The 12,524-nt window shown below is 40.2% G+C and overlaps 1 protein-coding gene across 1 annotated transcript; it reads right to left on the reverse strand.

Annotated features, from left to right (window-relative positions):
• Positions 1–402: 402 nt before the first annotated feature.
• Positions 403–12,242, reverse strand: LOC114358998 (leucine-rich PPR motif-containing protein, mitochondrial-like; the record flags this gene model as incomplete). The annotated part of the gene is made up of 10 exons (XM_028313214.1): positions 403–633; positions 2,735–2,957; positions 4,603–4,776; positions 5,142–5,356; positions 5,770–5,928; positions 8,138–8,314; positions 9,098–9,318; positions 9,952–10,164; positions 10,773–10,986; positions 12,036–12,242. Coding segments are annotated over 10 exons (2,034 nt in total), but the record flags the coding sequence as incomplete, so codon positions are not given.
• Positions 12,243–12,524: the final 282 nt, after the last annotated feature.

Consider the following 12,524-nt stretch of genomic DNA (forward strand, 5'->3'; position numbering starts at 1 on the left):
GTTCAACAACAAATTGTAAACAGAAAATGGAGCTCTGTGGTTGGTTCGTGTGTCATCCTGAGCGTCCACGCGCACTGTGAGACCTCATACATAGTCATAGTAATGTTTGTGAATACGGGCCTAACGCCCGAGGTGAATATTACCAGAGTAAATACAAATGAGTACGTTATCTTCATAGAAACGCACCGGGCGCGGTTTGTATGTGAGCGCGCCAATACGTATGCGGCGCGCACGCACACACTGACAAAATTTAGCGTAGATTAGCGGGGAGTCAGTCGTGGTTGCGCCGAATTTTCTCAGTGTGTGCGTGCGCGCCGCATACGTATATTGGCGCGCTCACATGCAAACCGCGCTCGGTGCGTTTCTATGAAGATAACCTACTCATTTGTATTTACTCTGTTATTACTTACGATAAACATCCAACATCAGGTCATAAACCTCTTGCACGGGCACGCGTCTAACGCCGTTCGCACATTCGGCTATCGTCTCGAGCGGCTTCACCTTGCGTTCGTCCGCGAATCGTTCGCATCGGCGCAATAGTGCGTCCGGGTGAAACGTGACGGACGGGTCTAGGAATAGCTTGCGGAGAGTCTTCTTGTAGCCCACTTCGGCTAACGCTGCTATTAGGGTGAGCTAGAATAGAATACAATACAAAAATAATGTCGGCCGTTTGGTGTAGTGGTTTGGAACGGACTACTATGCCGAGAGGTCCCGGGTTCGATTCCCGGCCGGGCAGAAATTGTAATGATGAATTTTAATTTGTGATGGGTGTTACAATGTATAATATGTATGTATTTACAAAAAAAAAATTAAGTATGTTTATCCGTTGTCTAATACCCATATAGTACAAGCTTTGCTTAGTTTGAGACTTGAAGCGTAGTGTAAAATGTCCAAGGATATTCATTTATTTATAACTAGCTGACCCGGCGAACTTTGTTCCGCCTTAATGGCAATATTTTTTTTTTTCGAACGGGATAAAAAGTATCCTATGTCCTTCTCCTGGCTCTAAACTACCTCCCTGACAATTTTCAGCTAAATCGGTTCAGCCGTTCTTGAGTTATAAGTGGAGTAACTAACACGACTTTCTTTTATATACTTCTATACAGTGTGTCCGGGCATGTAGTGATCAAACTTTAAAGGCGTAACCTATGGACAATTTTATCGGTGAAAATACTTTAAATTTGGGGCTTGACCCATTTCTCGCATATTTACAAGGATTTAAGTTTTTAATTTTAAGTTTTCACCTCTTCCGTCAAAAACAAGTGATAGCGTGGGTAACTTAACATTAATAAGCAAATATTTTATATCATGCGATAGCCAATAAAATTATCTACTAGTAGAAGTAGAAAACAGACACAAGTTTCATACATTTTAAGGGAGTAAGAATGGATTTAATTAGAAATAAACATGATTTTTTTCACATCTTTTTCAGTTATTTCCCAAAATAAGAAAAACCAGGTCGTTAAGGTATGTTTTATTTGCATTTTATTATTAGTATTTGAGCCATTCTACAAAACGAATGTAAATTTATTAGTCTACGTCTATTAGTTTCGACGTAATTGTTGAACAGAGATACCCATTGCAAGCGGTTTCCATAGTAATCGGAAAGGGTTGTGTGATTCTTTCAGGCAGTGCATTTTCGCATGTCGCGTGCGCTATGGAAACCGCTGGGAAGGGGTATCTTTGTTCAACAATTACGTCGAAACTAATAGACGTAGACTAATAAATTTACATTCATTTTGTAGAATAGCTCAAATACTAATAATAAAATGCAAATAAAACATACCTTAACGACCTGGTTTTTCTTGTTTTGGGAAATAACTGAAAAAGATGTGAAAAAAATTATGTTTATTTCTAATTAAATCCATTCTTACACCCTTAAAATGTATGAAACTTGTATCTGTTTTCTACTTCTACTAATAGATAATTTTATTGGCTATCGTATGATATAAAATTTTTGGTTATTAATGTTAAACTACCCACGCTATCACTTGTTTTTGAAGGAAGAGGTGAAAACTTAAAATTAAAAACTTAAATCCTTGTAAATATGCGAGAAATGGGTCAAGCCCCAAATTTAAAGTATTTTCACCGATAAAATTGTCCATATATTACGCCCTTAAAGTTTGATCACTACATGCCCGGACACACTGTATATATAGATGTATACTTCCAAAAAGTTCATACAATGGGCGTAGATTAAAAAAGCCCTTTCGAATGCTTAATTAATTTAGTTTAATTAGTAGTTTAAAGAGATAAAGTCAAGCGATTTTGAGACGTCAACTGGCAAAAATCAAAAACTAACAACCCGACAAAAAATATCTTGGCGCCTTTAAATGATGAGGGCCAACCCCAAAGGAAATGGGAACAGGCACATTAGGCGAAGAAAAACTTGGTCTAACACACTACAGCGTGTTTATAAGTGTAACGCTCAACCAGTGCCTGATGTATGGGAACAGCGCGGTGATTTTGTGACGGGTCAGATTTCATCAGATTTATTTCAGATTCGTATAGATGACTCACGCTGAACTGTTCCACCAAACTCAATGACAGGGGGGCGCTACGATCGTTCAACTATATGGTTTCCAACATGCCAAAAATCGGAACCAGCGATCCGGTATTGACAGTGGCGCCCCCCTGTCAATGTCACGGGTGGGAGAGTTCATTGTATTGGGTCAATCTTCAGGCATTGTTTCAATGTTTCTTACAAATGGCAAAAATCGGTCCGAAAAATTACCTGCACATCACTAGCCCCGTGGACTTTCTTATCAATGTTCAGAACAGTCTGCGCCATTTTGTTGAAGCGTCCGTTTGACTTTTCGTTCACAAGGAACTTCTCTTCCGAGTGCCCTTCGCACATTTTGGCCATTATTTGGGATAGCAGTTCGTGTTTGAGAGGCGTTTTGGAGTATTTGCTCGCTAGACGGACGAATTCGTTCACTGCTTCTTGGAGGTTGTCACTGGAAGAGAAATAATGTGGGAATATGAATTATTTGTCTCATAAGAACAGTAATCGGCAAGACTTGGAGCGAGATATAATGCGAAGCTCAAGATCGAACGTGATTGAGGACTGTTGTGGACGCCCTCTGTCTGCCTCATCTAGAGAACATAAGACATTAATGTGTTACCATAGGGGTCACTTAAAAATTAGGGATTGATGGTGAAAACGGGCATAAGTCAAGTAAGTTAAGTACAGACAGAGAATCAGGTGTCAAAATAAAAGTTTGATGCCCATTGAGTTTTCGATGAGAGAGAACTCGGAAAACTCATGCGTTTCAGCAAATGAAAACGAGACTGCCTTTGTTAAATTCAAATTGTTATATTTTTTAAATGAATAATAATATCGGTATTTATGTTTTACATGCCAGTTCAGTGTCTCATTACTTTTTACTGTGTATTAAATATGCACTTTAATGGGTAATAAAACAGACATAAAATAAATTCCTAAATTCTTTTGGTTGCTAACATGAACTAATAAAATTTAAGTTAGCAACTAATGGAATTTAAAATACAAATGCATATTATATTGAAAATAACATGTTTTTATTGCATTGGAAAGTAAATTATTCTAAAAATATTTGGTCAAACGAATGCAAACCTTTTACGATACGATAACAGTTATCTGTTTATTTTTTACTAGCTTTTCGCCCGCGGCTTCGCCCGCGTGGAATTGTGTCTACCACAGAAAAACTTTAACGCGCGCGTCCCTGTTTCAAAAACCAGGACTCAAACTATCTCTATGCCAAATTTTATCAAAATCAGTTCAATGGTTTAGGCGTGAAAGCAAGACAGACAGACAGACAGAGTTACTTTCGCATTTATAATATTAGTATAGATAGTATAGAAGTAGGTATAGATTCGTATTCATATTGAAGGTCATACATAAAAAAGTCAACATTTTGATATAATTTCCGGAACTAATTTATTCAACAGAAGGCTAAAGTAACATAGTTCAAGTATGTATCAAGTTCATGTGGCTGTAGACCAGCCACATTTGTCGGAGAACGACGAAAAAACAAAAGGTGGAGTTCGGAAAACGGGTCCTCTAAGGAATACCGTCTCGGACAACGAAGCATAATATGCACCTGCTCGATGGACCGACGAACTCAGGACGAAGGAAAGTTAATGGTCAAAGTCAAAGTCAGGGAATATTAAGGCTGGTTTTAGTGTCACGCGGACTGTCAGTGTGGATCGCTCCGCACAGCCGATCTGTATGAACTGCTAGGGAGCGGAGCGGTTCCTCCGACCGACCGCATTACCTACTCTAAAACGCTGCCTAGAAGTTCATACAGATTGGCCGTGCGGAGCGGGTCCGCACCGGACGGTCCGCGTGACACTAAAACCAGCCTAAGGCTGAGTTACACCACCTTATTTTAACCGTAACAATATTGTTATTGTTGCGGTTACGGTTGGTTTGGCATTGGTACGGTTATTTGTATAATAATCGGTGCTTTTTGTATGGTTTTGACAGATATTTGACATTTGTCAAAGTTAAATTAAGGTGGTGCAACTCAGCCTAAGTCTTCGGGGAATATTAAGACCAGCAGTGGACTTTACTGTTGAATAATGATAATGATGATAAAATTTTAAAACAGAAAAACTCACTTTTTCAAATGCACCCGTATCAGCGGTCCTAACAGTACATTTGACGGCTTACAATACCGCAAACTGGTGAGCATATCGAACATTTTGATGGTCTCCAAATGTGTTCCGTGCGCCGCCGTCGCGTCTAACAGCCGCCAGCAATTCATTGCGATGCTGCGTCCGCCGACTATACGCCTGAAAGTTTTTTTTTGTTATTGTATATTAAAAACAAATTCTTTCTATACAGTACAGAAGGATAGTCATGAAGTTTAAGGGTCCCCGCCGACTTTTTGTCGGCCAATAGTTTGGTCGGCAATTTTTTTTGTGGGCCCATAGTTTCGTCGGCTAATTTGTATAGGGAGGATTAAACTATCCGTCAACAAAAAGTCTGTACAAGTAACCAAAAGATGTTGTTGTGAAGGTAATGTCTTGTTATGTCATAAATAAAGTGTTTCAGAGGAATTTCAAAGTTTAGATTTTACAACAGCATTTTTAATATTGGACTTAAATCAATTAACGCAGATTTTAGTAATCAAATTAAAAAATTAAACAATACAAACCTTTTCTTCGACTGTTCATTTATCAGCTCAAATGCTTGTTCAATCTTCTTCCTATAAACCATGAGGGTCGCAAAGTCGATAACCTTGAATTCGTCTAAAGTGAAGTTGGGTGACGTTTTGTTCAGGTCGGCCAGAGCTATCTCCGCTAAGTCTAGCTCGCCCAGCTTCACGTGGAGGTCAAAGATGGCTGCCTTCATGCCCGCTGATAGAAACACCTGGAAAGAAAATTAAGTAGATAATGAAGGGTCTCAAATTACATCAAATTAAGCCAATGGCAGGGATAAAATCTCTCACTTTCTTCATCACCCAATAGTTCCCAATCCCAATCAGTCGTTCGTGGACCATCAGTGGACCACATGAGTCCAATTCCTGATTGAATTATGATATTGGAATTACAATCAAAAGCTATAAGGCCTGGTTTCCACCAAAGCGGAGCGGAGAATTGTCGGGCTGTCAATATTTTCTATAGTATTTGACAGCGGCGGCGACGCGGAACGGAGCTTTGTGGAGCGGAGACGAGAATTGGAAATAGTGAAATCTGATTGGTTATTCAACACACTCCTCTGCTTCGCTCCGATTTGGTGAAAACCGGGCTTTACTGTTCTACCTGCTTTAATTTCTCACTTACCCCTTCCTTCTGGCATTTTTCGGCTATCTTCCTAGCCTCAGCTAAGTTCCCATCCCTGCAGTACTGTTGTAACAACTTCCTTAGCACGCCGCGTGTGTTCATACCCTTAGCTTCCAACTCGTTCAAATGCGCGCGTAAGGACTCTTCGTTCATTTGTTTCTGAAAGAAAGAGAAATGCCCTTAGCCCTTTTTAGCGTAAAAAAATGCGTTGACCTGCATATACACCAGTTCGGAGGGACAGATGGGGCTCTCTGCCAACAGGGCACAGCCTACACCCTAAAAATTTGACATTTGTTATGTCATTTACCTTAAAATAGAAATAAACATATATTACGATAAACATCATATTATTATATTTATGGACAAAGAAGTGAAAAAAATACATAAAGCATTACAAGGAAAGAAAAAGTGAACTGAGCAGTGCCGCCCTGTTGCAACAGCGATACCCATCGCAATGGGACCCCACTCAGCATATTATGCCGTGGCCCACGGTGGGGAAGGCCACGACACTGGTTTTTATCGTAGCGGGATGAGGTAGTAATGAAAAGCAGAGTTGCGAGTGTCTCTGTCCATAGATGCGGAGCTAGGTAGCGGAGCGGAGCGCGAAAGTATGCGGAGCAGAGTTCACTGTGGTTTTTTTTCATACTGGAAGCTAGACTAGGAGCACGTGATGAGTCAGTTGATTCCCCCGCTTCTTTGTTTTATGAATTTTTAAACTAAAGTACGGTCAACGAGAAGCGATACAAAAGGTCGATTCGACATTCAAATTGACAATCTATTCTGTCTCTTCCCATCTTGTGTATAGATGACCCACGCTGAACTGTCCCACCAAACTCAATGACAGGGGGGCGCTACCATCGTTCAACTATATGGTTTCCAACATGGCAAAAATCTAAACAAGCGATCCGGTATTGACGGTGGCGCCCCACTGTCAATGTCATCGACAGGACAGTCCAGTATTTTGGAACTATATTTGTCGTAATGTCTCGTTCTCCCGCCAAAATATGTCAAAGTCAAACCCTTAGGCTGGGTTGCACAATCTTACTTTAACTTTGACAAACGTCAAAAATCTGTCAAATTCCATACAAAAAGCACCGGTTATCGTTATAGTTGCCGTTAAAGATAGGTGGTGCAACCCACCCCTACTATTCCAAATGACCATGACATGTTTGTTTACATTTGGTATCGCTTCTCGTTGGCCGTACTTTAGTTCGCTATTACCTGTCCACTGAAGAGTAGCGAAGATTTTGTGCTATTTTTTGGTGGATTTTTACCTATACACTATGACATATTCAACTTACTGGATGCGGCATCTGCTGCGCGAACAAGTCTCCTTCGTCTACCAGCCTGTCCATCAATCCCTAATATTTAAGTGACCCTTATGGTAACACTTAACAGGAGTTTTGTTTTCATATGGGTCACTTAAAAATTAGGGATCGATGGTGAAAACGGGCATATGTCATTCAACTTACTGGATGCAGCATCTGCTGCGCGAACAAGTCTCCTTCGTCCACCAGCCTGTCTATCAATCCCTAATTTTTAAGTGACCCTTATGGTAACAGTTAACAGGAGTTTTGTTTTCATATGGGTCACTTAAAATTAGGGATCGATGGTGAAAACGGGCATAATATGTCATTAAACTTACTGGATGCGGCATCTGCTGCGCGAACAAGTCTCCCTCGTCCACCAGCCTGTCGTCCGTGACCTCGACGAGGATGTCACGGAACGCCGCGGAAGCGTCGCGACTGTGCTTCTCCGGCAGACGGCTCATGCAGTAGTCTGACCGAGAATGTGACTCCGAAAACTTGGGACTATAGTTTTAGCGCTCAACTCAGTCAGCACCTGAGGTATGGAAGCGGCACGGGAGGGGTGACATTGACATAATATGACCTGACAGAGCATATAGTCCAACGATTTTGAAACTTCAAGTGGCAAAAATCAAAAACTAACAACCCAGCTTTGATAGTAACGCCCTCCCGCAAATATCATAATTATATGGTTGCCCCACGTGGCAATAATCGGAACTAATAATACAGCAATAGTAGCGCCGTCCTGATGATGTCATAGCTGGGATGGTTGAGTGAAGGTCATCTATTCATATCTACGGCATAATCTGAAGTTTCACTGACGTTTGACGTCTCCAAAACACCCTCCAGCGCCCCCTACCTCAAGCACTGACTGAGTAAAGCGCTAAACCTATAGACTATCACCCGTATTCACCATTGATGCTTGCTTAAGCGAAGCAGCAAACGCACAGCGTTGAATAGAGCTCTGTGATTGGTTCATGTGTCACCCTGTGCATCTACGCGCATTGTGAGACCTCATAGTAATGTTTGTGAATAAGGTTTGCGTATATCATTGAACTTACTGGATGCGGCATCTGTTGTGCGAACAAGTCTCCCTCATCTACCAGCCTGTCGTCCGTGACCTCGACGAGGATGTCGCGGAACGCCGCGGAAGCGTCGCGACTGTGCTTCTCCGGCAGACGGCTCATGCAGTAGTCTGATGCTGACGTGGATATCTTCAGTCTTGCCGCTTTTATTGCCTGCGACAAAATAGTTATTTTATTCCGTTTCAAATAACTGAATGCAGTGAGAGACTAAATTGGGCGGTTTAAGTTTTTGGTTTCCAATTCCAAGGTAATAAAGATTTGAATAAAGAAATGAATTGAATAAGGTTTTGCTTGTTTATTTTTCTATCCCATCAGTGCAATGTTACAAAATGTAGTTTTTTTATTTAATAGATAATGGCAGGTTGAACCAACAAGAAGGTTTTAGTTTATCAATCATAATAATCTTCTTGACAAGTTAAATCGTCAAACAACTTTGATCTGAATAATTTTGAACTTTACGGACGAACAGTTAAAGATTATTTTCTCTAACTCGAGATTATTCTGTAACATAGTTTCAAAAGGTAATAATTATGTGCTCGCGATTCGTTGAAGGAATCAATTTGAAAACTGACGAACCTTTTCATTCCGTGACTGTACTTACGGCTTGATGTTTTAAAATCTTATATTATGGATTTGCAATTTTGCATACAAGCCTTTTCATTCCGTGACTGTACTTACGGCTTGATGTTTTAAAATCTTATATTATGGATTTGCAATTTTGCATACAAGCTAACATCTTGAGTATTCTAACTGAGAAGTGCTTTCTGTTTTCTGGTCCGATTTGAAAAATTCTTTTTGTGTTAGATAGGCTTTAGGCTATTATAACATCACCCTACATTCAGTAGGAACAGAGCAGTAAGGAAATATATTTCAATCTATTTTCGCGCGCACGAAGTCGCGGGCACAGCTAGTTGAAATATAAAAGTATACACTAACCTTAGCCAAATCCATAAATTCCGTCAAATCCTCAACGACTTTCTTGTGCTGCATAAAAACACACAAGAACCTGCCCACCCAGTCTTTATTATTGTCTGTAGCCTTCTTCAAGATGTCTTCTAGTATGTACACCGTAGACTTCACGTCTCCACTCATCAGATAACCTCTAAGCAGGGGTTTAAGTAACTTATCGGCGTCTATTTTCCCTTCGAATAGCTCGCCTAAAACAGTGTACATAAGTATCATATTGCAATGTAGGCAATGATTTTAAAAATTGCTTTGTAAGCGCTGAAAAACAAATGCTTCGCAACAAACTCAGTAAGTTAGTAGATTATTATATCGCTTAGAATAATCGTTTACGTACCGAAAAGGGCTTATTCCCATCCAGTCACACCCTTACTCGTTAACCTATATTTTCTTACTGTATTTTGTACATATTTTTTTTATTATGAAAGCTCTTATATCCTAATATTAAGGGTACTTTATGTGTTATCAGTACGAGTGTGACTCGATGGGAATTTTTTTCCCAACGAGCAACAGGCGAAGAAAATCGGCAACCTGGAGCGAGATCAAACGCGAAGCTCAAGACCGATCGCGATGGAGGACTGTTGTGGACGCCCTCTGTCCCATCTAAGGGACATTGGACCTTAAGTCAAGTCAATAGTAACAGGACTAACAGGGTTACCCGTTTGAGCGTGACTCGTTGGGGAATAAGCGCCGAACAGGGGTCAGAGATCGCATGTTTGATCTCCCACACAATACATAGATTCGTGTCTGTTTTAATGACTGCTGATGGCGCTGTGTAAATGTCAAAAAATACCTATTTAACTATACAAAATTAAACCAATACCCACATATCTCACTAGCCGCTCTCACTTGCCCAGTCTTTAGTAATGTGTCCATCATTGGAGTGAGTACCGTGCTCACAGTGAGTCCAGTGTCGAGGAATTTCTTCATCAGGTTCTGGGGTGACGTAAAACTGACGTACGGTAACGTATACTCCATTATCGTCTCGTAGTCTGGCTTGACGTCCATGGTCACCATTGTTTTTAGGGTGTTCATTATACCTGTGAATGGTGGGACAGTGTTATGGCATTGTAGTATGTTACGCTGATGGTTTTTTTTAAATAAATAAATAGTGTCTTTTTCTTGTAATGAAATACGATCATATTGATCATGAGACTAAAAAAACACAAGTTCAATTTTATAGGGAGAACTTCCGAAAATATAAAGGGGTCGTAATAAGCCCGATTTTCTGACAATTATTGGTTTTACAGCCATGCCTTGTTCCTAGCAAGGTTGTGTTTTCTAAATTTTCTTACTTAAGACTTGACTAACCAAAAACAACCTTATTGAGTTGTAACAAGCCTTTAATCGGGCTGGTTAAATTCTTTTGGCAGTCCACTAATAACGTAAGCTGTCCCTAAGAATACACGAAAGCACGATCTCCCTGTCTTATCTGTTATATGCCATGCCATAATGGATGAGAAATCTCTTGGCCTTGCATCTCCCCATCTTTTGATGGTATCCCACGCTATTTAATATTCTTATGCCCGTTTTCACCATCAATCCCTAATTTTTATATGACCCCAATGGTAACACATAACAGGAATTTTGTTTTCATAGTGGTCACTTAAAAATTAGGGATTGATGGTGAAAACGGTCATAAACCTACCTTTCTCGCCATAGCTCCTCGAGCTATGCAGCAGTATTGGCCAGAAGTAGTGCGGTCTGATCGGCAGGCCGAGCTGTTGCATGCGCGTGAACATGTCTAAAGCCAGCGGCACTTTGCCCAACTGTAGGGCTGCTTCGGACGCGTTGTGGAGCGCTATGGGGTTCCGGCCGGACGACATTAGTTCTTGGGTTACGAGCGCTATGACGCTTGAAGGCTGAAAAAGTATAGTTCCAAAATACTGAACTGTCCTATCCATGACATTGACAGTGGGGCGCCACCGTCAATACTGGATCGCTGGTTCCGATTTTTGCCATGTTGGAAACCATATAGTTGAACGATGGTAGCGCCCCCCTGTCATTGAGTTTGGCGGGACAGTTCAGCGTGAGTCATCTATAAGGTGTGTGAGATATGTCATATTAATGAGAGCCTTAGGAGGGTTTATACCAATACTAGCTTTTGCCCGCGGCTTCACTCGCGGAAAATTTAGTTTATCACAGATCGACATAAAAGCTTATATGTTATTCTGGGTTATAAACAATAATATTGTAAAGTTTCATCAAAATCCGTTCAGTAGTTTTTGCGTGAAAGAGTAACAAACATCCAGACATCCACACACACTTTCGCATTTATAATATTAGTAGGATTGTAAATGCGAAAGGAACTCTGTTCATTCATTGCTTTTTATGTCTTAGGCTCGATTTCCACCAATGCGGCGCGAAGCGGAGAATCGTTTTGAATAATCAATCGGATATCCTGGATTTCTGAATAATGAAATAATGATTGGTTATTCAATTAGATTTGAATTCGATCTTGGCGAAGGATGAAGCTGTCGCCAAAAAAATTTTCAATATGGGATGTAAGCTAGTAGGTATACTGAATAATTACTACTCATTTTGGCTATGTGAAAATTTATAATGCTTTTGGTAATGGTTTTCTTGCCACAGTCTTCTAAACGTCTTTTTTCAATGTATCTCTGCTTAAAAACCTTTCTTCTAACATTAATAGCATGAACTGGTAGGTACTTAATAGTGTTGTGGTGAGTACAATGCCACATCACTAATGTCGTGTCACCTCACTAGCGGATACGGAAGAAAAGCCCTCTCTGCTGTCATGGAGGCGGGCCGGTGTGGTTGTGTATTATTGTAGAAAACGCAAACGCTAAATACAGTTTAATGCTGAAGAATTACTTCTTTCCTTGAACTCCCATATTCCACAATTAATAGATGAGTGTTTTCAATGCAAATTCAATCAATTATAGTTTACCATGGCAGCTTTAACGCAGTCCCTAACCAAACTTCTTCCATGTAAACCTTGGTCATCCTTCGGCCCAAACGAAGGCAGCGGCAGACACTTGTATATCTCCAGTGCAGCTAACGGGTGGTTTTGGAACACCAGCAATGTGCAAACACTTTGCATGTACGGAGAAATGGAAGGCGTCTTCAAGATCTCGTCAGGTAAGAATTGCAGAACCTGAAAATGAAAAAAGTCAAAGTCAGTTTTTTACTTATACTACAGAATAATAATAAGTACTACGTACAGAAGTTTTACTACGCGAAGGTATTTAAAAAAAATAAAACCGACTCCAAAAAACCTACATTAAAAAGTAGAAAAATAATTACTAATAACCTACTTATTTATTAGGACGAATTAATATTTATGTAGGTATACCATGATTGATACTTCTGGAGTCGGTGCCAAGATTATGAAACATGTAAAGTTTGCCTGCACGCAGTAATTATTTTTCTACTTTTT

The sequence above is a fragment of the Ostrinia furnacalis genome, unplaced genomic scaffold, assembly GCF_004193835.3.
Source record: "Ostrinia furnacalis isolate ACB-3 unplaced genomic scaffold, ASM419383v2 OfSCF4162, whole genome shotgun sequence".
In the NCBI taxonomy this organism is placed as follows: domain Eukaryota; kingdom Metazoa; phylum Arthropoda; class Insecta; order Lepidoptera; family Crambidae; genus Ostrinia; species Ostrinia furnacalis.